At 38.2% G+C, this 17,500-nt stretch overlaps 1 protein-coding gene across 1 annotated transcript in view; it reads right to left on the bottom strand.

Moving 5' to 3' along the window:
* The window catches only part of LOC143288747 (short stature homeobox protein 2-like), a 116,950-nt gene extending 99,510 nt beyond the window's left edge, over window positions 1–17,440 (bottom strand). The window contains exons 1-2 of the mRNA XM_076597372.1: window positions 17,153–17,440; window positions 6,622–6,644 (exon numbers count right to left, since the gene is read on the bottom strand). Coding sequence (XP_076453487.1) covers window positions 6,622–6,644; window positions 17,153–17,440 — 311 coding nt within the window. The remainder of the gene's footprint in view (window positions 1–6,621; window positions 6,645–17,152) is intronic.
* Window positions 17,441–17,500: the final 60 nt, after the last annotated feature.

The following is a 17,500-nucleotide window of genomic DNA, read 5'->3' as shown; positions in this document are numbered from 1 at the left end:
CTATTGTTTTGGGGTTTGTTTTGTTGTTGTTGTTGTTGTTTGTTTGTTTGTTTGTTGTTGTTTTTATTGTCGTCTGTATCCAAAATCAGTTCTGTGCAAAGTTTCAGTTTGGAAGGATCAACCATGCCTTTGAGTGAAAGTGATAAGGTTACCATTGAAAACTGTTTCAAGGAGAAAGGCTGGGGTGGAAGAAGGATCGTAAAGGAATTTCCAGGCAAGGGGTAGAGTCATGTCACTGTAAACAGACTTATCGCTAAAATACGCATTACACGGTCAGTAGCACGTAAAATTGGCAGTGGGAGACCCAGAACTGCATGTTCAGAGGAGACCAAGGACCGTGTTGAGGAACTGATTCAATCCCAGGAGGAGAACCCACGGACCCACAAATCTCTTAGAGAAGTTGCAAGCGATTTACAAGTGAGCAAGTCTTCTGTGCAAAGAATGGCGAAAGAATTTTACCTGCTACTGACCCTGTAGTGCGTATTTTGGCAATAAGTTACCAAATTTACATCTCCGGTTCAGCCTCTCGTCTTCCTAAGATTATCACCTCTACTCAACAATGTATTGCTGACATAAAATCGACGGGCGCAATAGCCGAGTGGTTAAAGCATTGGACTGTCAATCTGAAGGTCCCGGGTTCGAATCACGGTGACGGCGCCTGGTGGGTAAAGGGTGGAGATTTTTACGATCTCCCAGGTCAACATATGTGCAGACCTGCTAGTGCCTGAACCCCCTTCGTGTGTGTATATGCAAGCAGAAGATCAAATACGCACGTTAAAGATCCTGTAATCCATGTCAGCGTTCGGTGGGTTATGGAAACAAGAACATACCCAGCATGCACACCCCCGAAAGCGGAGTATGGCTGCCTACATGGCGGGGTAAAAACGGTCATACACGTAAAAGCCCACTCGTGTGCATACGAGTGAACGCAGTAGTAGTAGTAGTAGCTGACATAAAATCGTGTATGACAAGCAACAAACTACAGTTGAATGGAAAAAGATTTTTCTTGCTCCTAAACGTTAGCTAAATTCTGTCTCAGTTCCCCCCAAACTGTTCAGTTATTTAAATAGATGCAATGTTCAAACTTCAAAAAATGGGTCGCAACCTCCGTGTTTGCTTAGACCAGACTCCATCTTTTGAACGGCAGATTTCCTCAATCTGTCAAACCTGTTAGCTTGAGTTTCGTAGAATACTCTCTAATTCGGTACTTTCTGTCTCAGGATGTAACAAAAACCTTTGTCTGTTCCTTGGTCCTATCTAGGCTTGACTACTGTAATTCTTTGCTCGCTGGATGCCCCAACAACTTGTTATCCAGACTTCAGAGATTCAAAAACTCATGTTGCACGGCTTATCTTCCGTTCTCCCAAATCTGCTCATATCACTCCTCTCCTTCTTTCCCTCCACTGGTTAACTATTGAGAAAAGAATAGAGTACAAACTCTCTCTCCTGTGCTACAAATTTTATGATCGGCATGTCTCCTTCTTACTTTTCTCAGCTTCTGAATTACCAGCTCCGGTCATCAGGTGATGGACGTCTCTTAAAAATTCCCTCTTACAGAACCAGACCACATGGAAATCGCGCTTTCTCTTTCCAGGTTTAGCCAAGTTTTTACTTCTGCTATTTTTATTTTATTCTATTTTATTTTATTATTATTTTAAACGTACACATGTTCATATGCGCGCGCGCGCGCGCGCGCGCGTGTGTGTGTGTGTGTGTGTGTGTGTGTGTGTGTGTACATCTTGTGTGGAGTGGGTGTGGGTTTTGTGGGTTGCAGTTGAAGCGGGAGGATTTGTGCGTGCGGGTGTATTTGTGTGTTTTTGGTATGCATACATCTTGTAATTTTCATTGTAAATGCTCAGGGCTTTTGTTTCATTTATTATTATTATTATTATTATTATTAATCTCACTGTCTCCATGTCTGTCTGTCTGTCTGTCTCCTAAAAATCCACTTTAGTTTCGTCTGTCTGTCTTTGTGTCTGTCTGTCTGTCTGTCTGTCCCACCCACCCCTCTCTCTCTCTCTCTCTCTCACTTTCAAGTCAAAAAGTCACTTTCCTTCAAACAGAAGTGAATCCAACTCATCTCCCAACATCTCTCTCTCTCTCTCTCTCTCTCTCTCTCTCTCTCTCTCTCTCTCTCTTCCTCTCACCTTCCCACACCCCCTTCATCCCCCACCCTTCATCCCATCTCTCTCTGTCTCTCTCTCTCTGTGTCTTACACACACACACACACACACACACACACACACACACACACGCACGCACGCACGCACGCACGCACACAAACAAAATCCTTCCTTATAATATGTCAAAGATGAGCACAATAATTTCTCATCGAGTCGGCTGCATTGCTTTTCTCTTTGATCAATAGGGCATTAAGGGCTTTGCGCGTGAAAGTGGAACATTCTAATGAATGGTTCTTCCGTGAGAGACAATTTGACGTCATGCACAGCAACTAATTAGAATCGATAGGCTTCTGATGCCTTTTTACAATGATAGATTTTGGAAAAAGAAACAACGGTTTTTTTATTATACATTTTTATTCGTTTAAAAAAGCATACATAAAAATTCATGCATGCAAATGAATGGAATGGAAAACACACACTCGTGCGCGCACACACACACACACACACACACACACACACACACACACACACACACACACACATATGTATATTTATAAATATATAGCTATACATAGATATATACAGATATATATGCACACGCATCAGCCTCCCCAACACACACACACACACACACACACACACACACACACACACACACACACACACACACACACACACACACAGCAAGCAAACACACAAACAAACAAACTGACAAATAAAATCTCGGATACATTCATCAAAAACAGAACAAACAACCGAACAACACAAACGCTATTCTCAACAACAACAACAACAAAAAGCACAGAAACTTCGATTCATATAATCAAAAACACTGAGGGAAAAAAAAGGGAGAAACAATTCTTGTCGTTATAACGTGATTGAGTTCTGTTGCCTTCCTAGACTTTTTAAATTTATCCATCCGTTTATTTATCTATCTATTTATCTAGCTAGTTAGTTAGTTAGTTAGTTAGGCCGTTAGGGCGTTAGTTAGGTCGTTCGTCAGTCAGTTATTTAGACATTCATTCATTTATCTTTTTTTTTTTCTTTTTTTGACTTTTCTGTGAATTTATGTTGACTTTATGGCACCTGCTTTTTGAACTTTCTGCAGTGAATCTCTCTCTCTCTCTCTCTCTCTCTCTCTCTATATATATATATATATATATATATATAATTATGTATATGTATATATATATATATATATATATATAATTATGTATATATATGTGTGTGTGTTTGTGTGTGTGTGTGTGTATGTATAGATACATTTATATACATACATGTATATTATATTTTACAATGACTTTCTAATGATTTAATGTCCCATCTTTTTTTTCTTAAAAAAAAAAAAAAAAAAAACAAAGAAACAACAACAAAATTATAATGGGTTTCTGTTAACTATGACGTCTATTGTTTAGATTACAACATTTTTCTGTTGTTTATTGACTTTATGACGTATAATGTATGCTGGAGTTTTTTTTACAAAGCATTTCCGCTGAGATTATATCGGGTTTTATTTTCTATTTCTTCTTCTTTTTTTTGATGATTGGTTACTGTTGACTTGACGACGTTTGTATTTTTTCTTTCTTTTTTATGCCATCGGTGTTTTTTTTGTTTTTTTTGTTTGTTTTTTTTTACAATATGTTTCGATTGACTTTGCAGCGTATAATATTGGACGTTACAATGAACTCGTGTTAACTTTATGGCATACAATTTGGTTTGGATTTTACGTTAATTTTCTAATGATTTATGGTGAAAGCCTCTAATCCTTTTACCCTGCGATAAATTTCGGATGACTTTTTGCGAAGGAAAAAATTCATTGAACTTTATAATCCATTTTTGGTTGCATTTCGATATATGTTTTTGGGTGTTTTTTGTTGTTGTTGTTGTTGTTGTTGTTGTTTTGTTGTTGTTTTTTTTAGAGGGGGTCCTTTCGCTTGAGTATCTGTTTCTTTTTTTCACACTGTGTGTGTGTGTGTGTGTGCGTGCGTGCGTGTGTGTGTGTGTGTGTGTGTGTGTGTGTGTGTGTGTGTGTGTGTAGTCACATTTTGGTGTGTGTATGTAACATAGATATGATGTTTTATGTTAACAAAAGCGTTTTTGCAAAGCACCTAGAGCAGATTTCTGGATAGTGTGCTATATAAGTATCCATTATTATTATTATTATTACTGACAAGTTTCTATTGGTTTGACGATATTCCTTCCTTCCTTCCTTCCTTCCTTCCTTTCTTTCTTTCATACTTTCTTGTTTTTCTTTCTTTTTGTACTTTAGAAAGGGTTTCCGTTCCGTCGACTCCAACATCTTTTTTTCTCCTTGCTTCTAAATTTGAATCGGATTTCTAAGGACTCGGTGATATATTCATGTAACTGACAATGGTTGATAGTTACCTGACGATGCATTTCTGTGTATTCACACTAGGCTTCTGTTGATACGAAGTTATGTTCTTTGATGTTTTTGCTGTTTCTGTGACTTGAATTAACAATACTTTTTTTTTCTTTCTTTCCTTCTTTCTTTTTCTTTCTTTCTTTTTTTTTTTTTTTTTACGAAGGGTTACCAGTGGATCTTTCGGTGAGATTTTGTATTTACATCAGGTTGTTTTGTTGTTTTTTTAAAATTAAACTTGTGATGTATTTTCACATTTCACAGTGGATTTCCGTTAATTTTCCGATTTTGTTTTTTGTTTTTTTTGTTGTTTTTTTTGTATTTTGCACTGAGTTTCCTTTGACTTTATGATGTGGTTTTGCAATCTATAGTTGCTTTTTGTTTACATTGCGATGCTATCTTGTATTTTACATCAGGTTTTTCGTTGACGTTGCAATGTTTTATATTTTACAGTCAGTTTATACTACTTAACGATGTATTTTGCATATATTGCAGTGGATTACCGTTGACTTTGCGATGTTCTTTTTTTTTTTTTTTTTTTTTTTAAATCAGTTTCAGTGGGTTTTCCGTTGATTTATATGCAATATTCTTGTGTTTTAAACTGTGTTTTCTTTAACTTTCCGACATGTTTTTTTCAGCGACTTTCCGTTGGCTTTACGATGTGATTTCGTATTCTGCGCAAATAACCAATACAGAAGAAGAAGAACCCCACCCCAACCTTTTTTTTTTTTTCCCACCCAGACAACAAAAAAATGCCACCTCTCACACCACCCTCTTTCTACCCTCTTCCCCCCCCCCACCCACCCCACCCCCCTCCTCCCTATCACCCCTTCCTCTCCTGCTCAGCCTCGAACCCTCCCCCCCCACCCCCCTTCCCCCACCCCCATCCCCACAACCCCTCCATTCCCAACGTTCCGCCATCGATCGCCACTCCACCCCCCCACCCCTCACCTGCTTTACCCCCGCTTGCCCTCCCCCCCCCCCCCTCCCCTCTGCCTCCTCTCCCACCCCCTTCCCCCGCCTCCCCGACTCACCCACCCACACACCCGAGTTAAAGACACACAGAGTGCCGGCAAGCAGAAGTTCAGAGGTGGAAGAAACAAATCTTATAAAACGTATGAAAGACAGCGGCTATTACTGCTGGGGGGTGCATGTCTTAGTGCTTTCTATGAAAACGGGGGGGGATAAGTTTTAGGGTAAAGAAACGTGTTGATATGATGATGATGATGATGATGATGATAATGATGATGATTATGTTGATGATGATGGTGACGAACTGTTGGCAGAGGAATTATTCCCGCGATCAAAAGTCTTCAGGTTGTCGGTTTCACATTGAACAGATTTCGGAGAGGGAGGGGTGGGGTGTGGGGGGTGGAGAGAGAGAAGGATATGAAAGGAGAAGAGAGACAGAGAGATGGTAGGATGGACGGTAAGAGAGAGAGAGGTGGGGTGAGGGGGCGTTGGGGAAGATAGGGGGAAGGGGTGAGAGAGATGGAGGGATGGAGAAGGATAGGGAAGGAGACACGGAGAGAGAGAAGAGAGGGAGAGAGAGATGGAAGAGGGGAGAGAGAGAGGAGGAGGAGGAGGAGGAGAGAGAGCGGATAGAGATAAAGAGAGAGACGGGGGGGAGAGAGAGAGAGGGAGAGAGGGAGAGATAAAGAGGGAGAGATGGGGGGGAGAGAGAGAAAGATAGAGGAGAGAGAGAGAGGGGGGGGAGAGAGAGAGAAAGCGCGAGGGAGAGAGAGAAAGAGAGAGAGAGAGAGAAAAAGAGAGGGGGGAGAGAGATATGAAGAGAGAGGAATGGAGGAAGGTGATGGAGAAATAGAGGGATACAAAGAAGAGGGGTGACATACATACGCACATACATTCATACATACAAACATACATACATACATACCTACAAACGCACACCTAAATAAATGAATGAATAAATAACACACACACACACACACACACACACACACACACACACACACACACACACACACTAACTTAAATAAATGAATAAATAAGTGATCTTCAAATACGCAAATAGAATATTGCTAAATCTCTCTCCAATCCTGCATTCCAATGTTATAAACATAAAGCACACATTCCGAACTTGCTTTATAAATGCACCTGTCGAACGGCCTGGCATACGGCTGTAAATCAAGGGGGAGTCTGGCACAATATCAACGGTTTTACAATTGCTGTTTTCTCAAAACGGACCCTGTTTGATATATTGGAAAATCTGTGGTCAAGATGATTCACTTTGTTAAAAAAAATAATAATAATAATAAAAAAAGAGGAATGCTTTTATGATAGTGCAGGTTGTCTTTATTGCTTGATTTCCCTTCTCTTTCTTGTACTAATCATCATCATCATTATCTTCTTCTTCTTCTTCTTCTTCTTCTTCTTCTTCTTCTCCTCCTCCTCCTCCTCCTCCTCCTGCTTCTTCTTCTTCTTCTTCTTCTTCTTCTTCTCCTCCTCCTCCTCCTCCTCCTGCTTCTTCTTCTTCTTCTTCTTCTTCTTCTCCTTCTTCTTCTCCTCCTCCTACTCCTCCTTCTTCTTCTTCTTCTTCTTCTTCTTCTCCTCCTCCTGCTTCTTCTTCTTCTTCTTCTCCTTCTTCTTCTTCTTCTTCTCCTGCTTCTTCTTCTTCTTCTTCTTCTTCTCCTTCTTCTTCTTCTTCTTCTTCTCCTCCTGCTTCTTCTTCTTCTTCTTCTTCTTCTTCTTCTCCTCCTCCTGCTTCTTCTTCTCCTCCTCCTTCTTCTTCTTCTTCCCCTTCTCCTGCTTCTTCTTCTTCTTCTTCTTCTTCTTCTTCTTCTTCTTCATCTTCTTCTCCTGCTTCTTCTTCTTCTTTCTTTCTTTCTGTTAGCTTTGTTCTTCTACTCCCCCCTACCCCCTCAAGATGCACTGAAATATTAATAAATTCTGCTAGTATGTCTGGTTCTCTATTCATTTTTTCTTCTTTTTTTAAAATTCAAATCATTTTAATTTGATTCGGCTATTGTATTGTATTGTATTGTATTGTAATGTATTGTATGGTGTGATATTACTTTTTGTCACAACAGATTTCTCTATGTGAAATTCTCTGCAGCTGCCTTCACCTCTACACTCCATCTCGCTCACTACGATCGGCTTCGGATCCACTCTGTTTACGCATACCCAGATTCAAACTCTCGACTGCTGGCCACCGTTCTTTCTCTGTCTCTGGACCTTGTAATTGGAATGAACGTCCTCTTTCGCTTCGTCAAGTCTCCACACTTAGCTCTTTCAAGTCTGGCCTTAAAACCCACCTCTTCTCAAAATAGCCTCCCTTCCCTGCCTCTTCCTTGTCTTCAGTTTCTCCAGTATTTAGAGTTATGCATGCGTGAGAATGACTGGTGCGAAAGCGCATTGATTTGTCTCTGCACAAGATTCAGCGATATATGAATACCATTATTATTATTATTATTATTATTATTAAATTATCTCCCCATAGAGTCGGTCATCACGATGCAGTACCATCTCTTTTAATTTGTTTTGTTTTGTTGTGTTCTTTTTTTAATATGGTTTTTGTTTGGTTGTTTGTGTTGTTGTTGAGGTTTTTTGTTTCCTTTTTTGTGTTTGTTTGTTTTTGTTTGTTTTTTTCTGTCTCCAAGCTTATTTCATTTTACTGTCAAAGTGGATTTTTTTTATCAGAAAAAAGCAACTCCTTTGTTGCCGTATAGGTTCTTTTACGTGCGCTATTTAGTGCATGTTCTTGCACACCGCACCTCAGTTTTATCGTCTCACCGGAAAGACTGGCATCCAGACCACCATTCATGGTGTGGTGGAGACGTTGCGGGGAAGGGGGAAAGTGGGGGAGGGGGTGAGCGGAGAGGGGGGCAGGGTTGGGATTAAAATAAAAAAAAATCCGGGTACATGCAGAACTGGAACCCCATGACCCTCGCTTCCTATAGTGGGTGGGCATAGACTGGGCCACCGCCGCTAACACCGTCAGTAGGAGGTGAGTGTGTATATTATGTATGTTATGTTATGATAGTCAGTCGTTTTCGACTAAGACCATCAGAACAGCAGAGGAGGCAAACTGCTGTCCCGACTATCTGGGCCAGAATTGGAGAGTGTCTTGCCCAAGTTACATCCCCATCCCCACTCTCTCTCGGCCAATGGGGTTTAAGGGCAGGATGGTGGGAGGTGTAGTGACATGCAAAACATTTGTGCCGCTTTTAGTGCCAATTCTTGAGCCCAACAATCATTATTATTTTGACTATACGTATACTATATGACGTGCAACGAGTGTTATTGATCATTAAGATAGTTTACAATATTATCCTACTGGTATCGTGTTGTGTTGTGTTGTGTTGTGTTGTGTTGTGTTGTGTTGTGCTGTGCTGTGCATTGTTGTATTGTAAATTATTGTATTGTAATATATCATATTATTTTATATCATTCTATATCATAATTTTATTGTATTGCATTGTATTGTATTGTATTGTATTGCATTGCATTGCATTGCATTGTATTGTATTGCATTGCATTGTATTGTATTGCATTGTATTGTATTGTATTGTATTGTATTGCATTGCATGCGTGGAGTCCGACTGTCATGCCATCCACACATGCAGAGACATTCTGCTGTCACTGTTTGACACACAGAGGCGGAAATGCAAGAACCAGTGTTCTGGGACCAGTGAAGAGTGACAGACTTGTTCTGTTTTGTTTTTTTTTGGGTTTTTTTTTGGGGGGGGGGGGTTCTTCTTTTTTTTCCTTCTTTTTCTTTTTTTTTTACTCTTCTTTTTGGTGCTTTTCTCCCCGCCTCCCATCCCCACACCCCCTCCCCCTTTTTTACGACTAATGATATCAAGTGCAGGCATAGTTCAATGCGAACAAATCAAACCATGTCTTCATTTATTCAATCATTTAATCATTCATTCACTCACTCATTCATTCATTCATTTATTCATTCATGCTCTTCCAGCCTAGTCCCCCAACCCCCAACCCCTCATCAAAAAAAGAAAAAAAAAAAAAAAAAAAAAAGAGAGAGAATTTTTTTAAAAAAAAGGATGAAAACACGCAAACTCATATGACGACAAAAACAAAAACAGCAAAAAAAAAAAAAAAAAAAAAAAAAAAAAAAAAACAAGGAAATCTGACACCAGCATAACTCAGTCATCAAAGAACAAAAATCCTCAGACCAACAAAAGAACACCCGTCAAATGAATATTTTTATTTTAATGTTGTTGGGGGTTTTTGTGTGTTTTTGTGTGTGTGTGTGTTTTTTTTACTCCAACTTTCAACACGTCCAAAAGCCCATGGGATGTCTTTCTGACGCCATACTTTATCTATTTTGTGAAGTATAGGCCTATTATCTCTCCTTCCCCCACCCCCTCAACCGCCCCCCCCTTCCCCCTCCCCCCCTCCCTCCAATCCCCCTTCCGAAAAAAAGAAAGAGTTTAAATGCTGCAGTATAATAATGATAATACTTATGTGTTTCTACTTCATCATATGAGTTTGCTAGGTTCTTTTTTTTACTTCTTTTTTTTTTTTTTTATAAGTATTTCATTTGTAAAGCGCTTAGAGCTTGTTTCTGATGTTGTAGTAGCATTATATAATGAAAATGTAGTAGTAGTAGTAGTAGTTATTGTTGTAGTTGTTGTTGTTGTAGCAGCAGCAGCATAAAACTTGTGTATATTGCAAAAACAACCACCCCCCTCCTCCCAAAGAACAGGAAAAAAGGTGATTCGCCTCCTGTTTACTTAGTAAAAAAGCAGAGGTAAACAAACAAACAAACAACAAACGAGAAAACAAAAAACAACTTATTATTAAGCTCAGGCTTAGATACAACGACGACAATTGTTGTTGTTGAGAAAAAAAAAATCTACAGGGCATGCATTGGACGAGATCTAAGGTAAACACACACACACACACACACACACACACACACACACACACACACACACACACACACACACACGACAAAAATACCTGACACAAATAAGGCAAAGATACAAAGAAGAAGAAAAAAAACCCTGATCAAACAAAGAAGAAGAAGAAACCTGATCAAACAAAGAAGAAGGGGGGGGGGACCTGATCAAACAAAGAAGGAAAAACCTGATCAAACAAAGAAGAGGGGGGCCTGATCAAACAAAGAAGGAAAAACCTGATCAAACAAAGAAGAAAAACCCTGATCAAACAAAGAAGAAGAAGAAACCCTGATCAAACAAAGAAGAAGGGGGGAACCTGATCAAACAAAGAAGAAGAAAGAAAAAAAACCTGATCTAACGAAGAAGAAGGGGGGGGGGGAAACCTGATCAAACCAAGAAGAAAAAACCCTGCCTGATCAAACAAAGAAGAAAAAACCTGATCAAACAAAAAAGAAGAGAAAAAACCTGATCAAACAAAGAAGAAGGGAAAACCCTGATCAAACAAAGAAGAAGAAGGGAAAACCCTGATCAAACAAAGAAGAAGGAAACCCTGATCAAACAAAGAAGAAGAAGAAAAAAAACCTGATTAAACCAAAACGTTACACCCAAGAACGACGGGCGCAATAGCCGAATGGTTAAAGCGTTGGACTTTCAATCTGAGGGTCCCGGGTTCGAATCGCGGTGACGGCGCCTGGTGGGTAAAGGGTGGAGATTTTTCCGATCTCCCAGGTCAACATTGTGCAGACCTGCTAGTGCCTGAACCCCCTTCGTGTGTATACGCAAGCAGAAGATCAAATACGCACGTTAAAGATCCCGTAATCCATGTCGGTGTTCGGTGGGTTATGGAAACAAGAACATACCCAGCATGCACACCCCCGAAAGCGGAGTATGGCTGCCTACATGGCGGGGTAAAAACGGTCATGCACGTAAAAGCCCACTCGCGTATAATTATGCGTGGGAACGTGGGAGTTGCAGCCCACGAACGCAGAAGAAGAAGAAGCAGAAGAACACACAATAACAACAACACCAACAACAATACCGACAACAAAAACATAAACAACAAAAACAACAACAATGACAACATTCATCAGTGTATCGAAATTTGAACCTAATGATGAGGGTATGCCTTTTTCTTTCTTTCTTTTTTTTTTTTTTTTCGTTGTTGTTGCTGTTTTAAATCTCCGTTTTTTTACTCCCATACAGAATGCGAATGCTTTGTTGCGAATGTTTTCTTTCGGTGGGGAGGGGGGAGGGTTGTTGTTTTGTTGTTGTTGCTGCTGTTTACCAACAACAAATAACAACAACAACAAAACTCGTCATTGTATCAAAGTTTGAACCTAATGACGAGGGTATACCTTTTTTTTTTTTTTCGTTGTTGCTGTTTTACCTGTGTTGTTTACTCTTATCCAGAGCTTTTTTTGGGGGGAGGGGGGTGGGGGGGGAGGAATGTTTTCTTACTGGTTGTTTTTGTTTGTTTGTTTTTTTTTTAATACGCAGGGTTTTTTTTATTATTATTATGTCGCATTATCATTTTAGATTCTTTTTTCTTTTCTTTTCTTTTCTTTTTCTGTGATTGGACTATACATCCCATGGGGTGGATTACTGTGTGCTGAAGAGGAAAAGCACGAGAAAAGAAAAGAAAAAAAAAAACAAAACATTTTATATTTGATGGATGTTCTGTAGTGGGCCGGGGGGGTGTTGTTCGTTTTGATAATCTGCGTGGTGTTTTGTTTTCTTTGTTTGTTTTGTTTGTTTTTTCCCGGACTTTCTTGGATCGACCACCGTTTTATTTTGTATATGAATTCATTATAACAATTCAGAGTAGATGGATAAGAAAGGGGGGAAAAAAACAAAGAAAGAAGAAAAAAAATTGAATACAGTCTACATTAACAATAACATCGTCATCATAAGTCATTATACTTGTATTGTTCTCTCTCTATCTCTCTCTCTCTCTCTCTCTCTCTCTCTCTCTCTCTTTAAAATCAATTTGGTCAAGGTGGACACATTTTCATCATGTGTAACAGTACAGTTTTATAACATATAATAGACATTATACCTAAATTTGCGTGTTTTGCTGGCGATAGTTTGTCGCTGTTGTAATTGGTGTTTTGGGGGAGTGTTGTGAATTTTTCAGGGTTGTTTTTTTGTTGTTGTTGTTGTTTTGCCTTGTTTTGTGTTATTACTTAGACATTCTTCTAATAGTCTCAATAGTGAAAGAATATAACCCCAGAATCTAATATGTTTGTGACTGTGAACTTTTTTTGTTTTGTTTTGTTTGTTTGTTTTTTGTTTTTGTTTGTTTGTTTGTTTTTTTCTGTAAAAATGTGATGTCTAAAAACATTTACACTTTCAAAATGATGGTAACAAAATAATAATAATAATAATAATAATAATAATAATAATAATAATAATAAAAATAATAATAACAACAATAAAAAAATAAAATAATTTTTTTTTAAAATAATAATAACAATACGATGATGATGATGATGATAATAATAATAATAATAATAATAATAATAATAATAATAATAACAATAATAATAATAATTTGAATAGATATGGGAATGAATAGATAATGATTTGATTTGCCCTGCTATGTCAGAAAGAGAGAGAAAGACGAAGTAGACTTTTTGTTCTGAGCTGTTCGGCCCTTGAATAGACTGGAAGAAAAGTTTGTTCCATTTAGTATTACCGACAAAATTTTGTTCCATTTAAGTATTACCGACAAAATTTGTTCCATTTAAGTAATACCGACAAAATTTGTTCCATTTAAGTTTTACCGACAAAATTTTGTTCCATTTAAGTAATTCCAGAGAAAATTTGGTTCCGTTTAAATATTACCGACAAAATTTTGTTCCATTTAAGTAATTTCGAGAAAATTTGGTTCCATTTAAAGATAACCGACAAAATTTTGTTCCATTTAAGTATTACCGACACAACTTTGTTCCATTTAGATACTACCGACACAATTTTGTTCCATTTAAGTATCACCGACAAAATGTTTGTTCCATTTAAGTATCACCGACAAAATGTTTGTTCCATTTAAGTATCACCGACAAATTTTTTTTTCCATTAAAGTGTCACCGACAAAAATTTGTTCCATTTAAGTATTACCGACAGCCTTGTACATTTAAGTTGAGTTTATTTATATCTTTAAAACGGCAAGATGATTTGTAGAATTTTTTTTTTTCACCTTCCTGCACAATGCATTGAAATTTTGAGAAATTACAAGTTCATAACATGTTGTGCTATTGTAATTGCTGTTTCGTATGATGAAGCCTTATCTGCACGAAAGTGTTTTGTTACACGTGACTGCGACACGTTGATGTTTTTGACTTTTTGTATTCGTTTCCAGTTCTAGTTGTTTCGCTTGTTAGTTTTGCGACTTGATAATTATAATCTTAATATACAGGCTTATATAGCGCCGTAACCCTATCTCAAATGGGGCTCGCCGCGCTTTACAATAAGATATACAAATTTAAAACTAAGTGGCATAAAAATGTGTATAAAAATTCAAATAGAATAAAAACGAAATATAATATAATATAATATAATACAATATAATATAATATAATATAATATAATACATATTTCAGACTCTCTCACATCACGCTGGCTAAAATCTAAATACTTCAAACTAAGTGACATAATATATATATATATATATATATATATATATATATATAAACACACACACACACACACACACACACACACACACACACATATATATATATATATATATATATATGCGCGCACACACACACACACACACACACACACACACACACACACACACACACACACACACACACACACACACTTCTCTTTTACAAAGTCCATTCAGGTCTTTTCTGTGATCGTATCTGAAAATTCATTTCAAATTTCACCCCCTCCCCCTCCCCATCTATCGGTACTCTGAACAAAATGTCTATAATCACTAGAGTGTGTGACTGGACATTAAACAAAATTCATCATCATCATCATGTTTCACATGATTTTTTTTTTCTTCTAGTTTATTCAAACGAATGCGACGCGACGGATATTGTTCATTTAACCTTTCTTAGGGGCTGCGGCCTAATGAATGAATTCTCCGTATCCGTCTCTCTCTCGTTGCTAACTTTGTGTACAATGCTCTAGACATTGGGAAGTAGAATTCCAATTTTTGATTCTTTATTTACACGCATTGTCCAATCCACTTGTAAAGAGCCAAGACGAAGGCAATTAAACCATCTCTCTCTCTCTCTCTCTCTCTCTCTCTCTCTCTCTCTCTCTCTCTCTCTCTCTCAATAGGGATCGTGACGGTGAATTTGCATCTGCTTGTCTCTGTGTTTTACATTTATTTGCTTATTTATCATCATTGTTGTCTTTATTTATTTATTTATTTATTATCATTATTATTATCATTATTATTATTGTTATTACTACTACTACTACTTTTTTTAAATAAAATTATGTACGCTTATAGTTGACTTCATCAAGTTTTTGCGCCTTATACACATTATAATTATTAGTAGTAGTTCTTTTTTGTGTATTTATCTATTATTTATTCACCCTTTTTTTTTCTTCTTTTTTTTCCTCAAGGCCTGACTAAGCGCTTTGGGTTACGGGCCTGGTCAGGCATCTGCTTGGCAGATGTGGTGTAGCGTATATGGATTTGTTCGAACGCAGTGACGCCTCCTTGAGCTACCGAAACTGGAAACTTGTCCACAAAGAAGTAATGTCATTGATTATTCTTGTACAAGACTGTTCAGATTGTTTCAGTTTTCATATATCGTTAACGGGTTATTTATTCTCATAGCATCAAGTTAATTTACCGATTGAATTTCCACCAAACACATCAACACTTTCATTCACAAGCACGTAGTTACACAAACTTCCCAGAAAGTTAAAGACCACATCATAAAAGCATATGTGGTTTTTCTTGAGTGTGTTCTTTGTTGAGACGGGCGCAATAGCCGAGTGGTTTAAGCGTTGGACTTTCAATCTGAGCGTCCTGTGTTCGAATCACGGTAACGGCGCCTGGTGGGTATAGGGTGGAGATTTTTACGTTTTCCCAGATCAACATAAGTGCAGACCTGCTAGTGCCTGCACCCCCTTCGTGTGTATACACACACAAGATCAAATACGCACGTTAAAGATCCTGTAACCCATGTCAGTGTTCGGTGGGTTATGGAGAAACGAAATTACTAAGCATGCATGAACCACGACAGAGTCATCGGAAAGTCGATGTTGGCCGTGTAACGGAAAGAAGAAAAATGCATTGTTTCTTTTTCGTTACTTTTTGTATACAATATTAAAAGGAACCAAGAAACTATTCCATTTTATGCAGAACGCATAAAGTCTTCCTCTAGCCTTCTCACTGAATACATACATTCGCTGCTGCTTTCAGGCACACATGCACCATAAACAGCTTGAAAGATGCGTTTTGAAAAAAAAAAATTGTCAGTGTTCAAGCCAAAAATTGATTGTTATTCAGTAGTTATAAACGACTCGAATGTTCCATCTTGTATATATATTAATAATATTTTATATCATTATATTATATATAACTAGAAATTAACAATGAGGGCCAGGAGATGAAATGATTAACAAATAGTAAAGAGTGTAACTCTCTCCATTCACAAGGTACACAATTTCATCAAGTCAGTGCTGCTTACGCTACCGATTCAGCTAGCACACAGGTAAACAAGAGAGGCAAGGCCTTCAAGACTCACTTGTGATACACTTTTTTTTTAAATCCAAGCTTTTTATGTATTGAGTATAATTTCAAAATGTAATATTTAAGATGAGAAAGATCAGTTTAAAGCAAATTAAGTCCCCTAGCCTTAATTACAGAGTAATTTCCCTTTTTTTTACTATCTGCACTAAAACGTTTGCAAAATAAATAAAACTTCCATGATTAGCAAAAGAAGTTCCTGTTTGAACAAAAAATGATAATAATGACTGCTCTTGTTGTTGGGTCAGAATATCAGATCAAAGTGCCAAGTTTAGAGAATACAAAAAATATAAATATAACAGTAAATGCAGTTTGCATATAATTAGGCTTCATTTTTTTTTCTTCTTTTTTTTTGTGCCCATCCCAGAGGTGCAATATTGTTTTAAGCAAGATGACTGGAAAGAACTGAATTTTTCCTATTTTTTATGCCTAATTTGGTGTCAACTGACAAAGTATTTGCAGAGAAAATGTCAATGTTAAAGTTTACCACAGACACACACACACACACACACACACACACACACACAGACAACAGAATATCGGGTTAAAACATAGACTCACTTTGTTTACACAAGTGAGTCAATAAAAAGTGTAATATATATATATATATATATATATATATATATATATATATATATATATATATATAAAGTGCACGTGCAAGAAAGCAGCTGTTGTTGTGAGTGGTACTCCTTACATAAGCTGCACATATCATGCACACCACCGCTCTTGACCGAAAATTCAGCACCATTTTCAACCATGCTCCGAAAGAAAGAAAAAAAAAAAAGAAAAAAAAAAGAGCACAAGTTTTCAAGTGGTCGTTAACTTCTGTGTGTGAATCCTGTGTAATCTTTAATTATTTTTTTTCCTTACCTCCAGGTTTCTCATCCTCGCCGCTGCCCATCCCTCCGCTGTCCAAAGCAGTCACGTGGCTTCTCCTCCTCCTCCTCTTCCTCCTCCTCCTCCTTCCGTCTTCATCATCATCGTCATCCTCCTCCTCATCATCATCATCATTATCATCATCCTCATCATCATCATCCACCGTCACGTCCTCCTCCTTGATGTCACACACATCGACGCTTTCGTCATCGACGTCGTCGTCATCGTCGTCGTCGACGACGTCATCGCCGCTGTGGACTACGTCCTTGTAGGAGGAGGTTTCAGGCTGCTGAGAGCCGTTGTTGAGGAAGAGATCCCTGTCCCTGTCCCTGTCCCTGTCCCTGTCGAGGGGCTTGTTGGACACCACACCCACACCCACACCCACACCCACACCGGGGCCGTCGCTGGACCCTTCGAAGGATTTGTTCACGAACTCCGTCAGTCTCTCCATGCTTGCTGTTGTTGTTGTTGTTGGTGGTGGTGGTGGTGGTGGTGGTCGTGGTGGTCGTGG

This window comes from Babylonia areolata, chromosome 13, assembly GCF_041734735.1.
Source record: "Babylonia areolata isolate BAREFJ2019XMU chromosome 13, ASM4173473v1, whole genome shotgun sequence".
Lineage (NCBI taxonomy): Eukaryota > Metazoa > Mollusca > Gastropoda > Neogastropoda > Buccinidae > Babylonia > Babylonia areolata.
The sequence above is the reverse complement of the archived record's forward strand: the minus strand, read 5'-3'. Positions and strand labels throughout refer to the sequence as shown.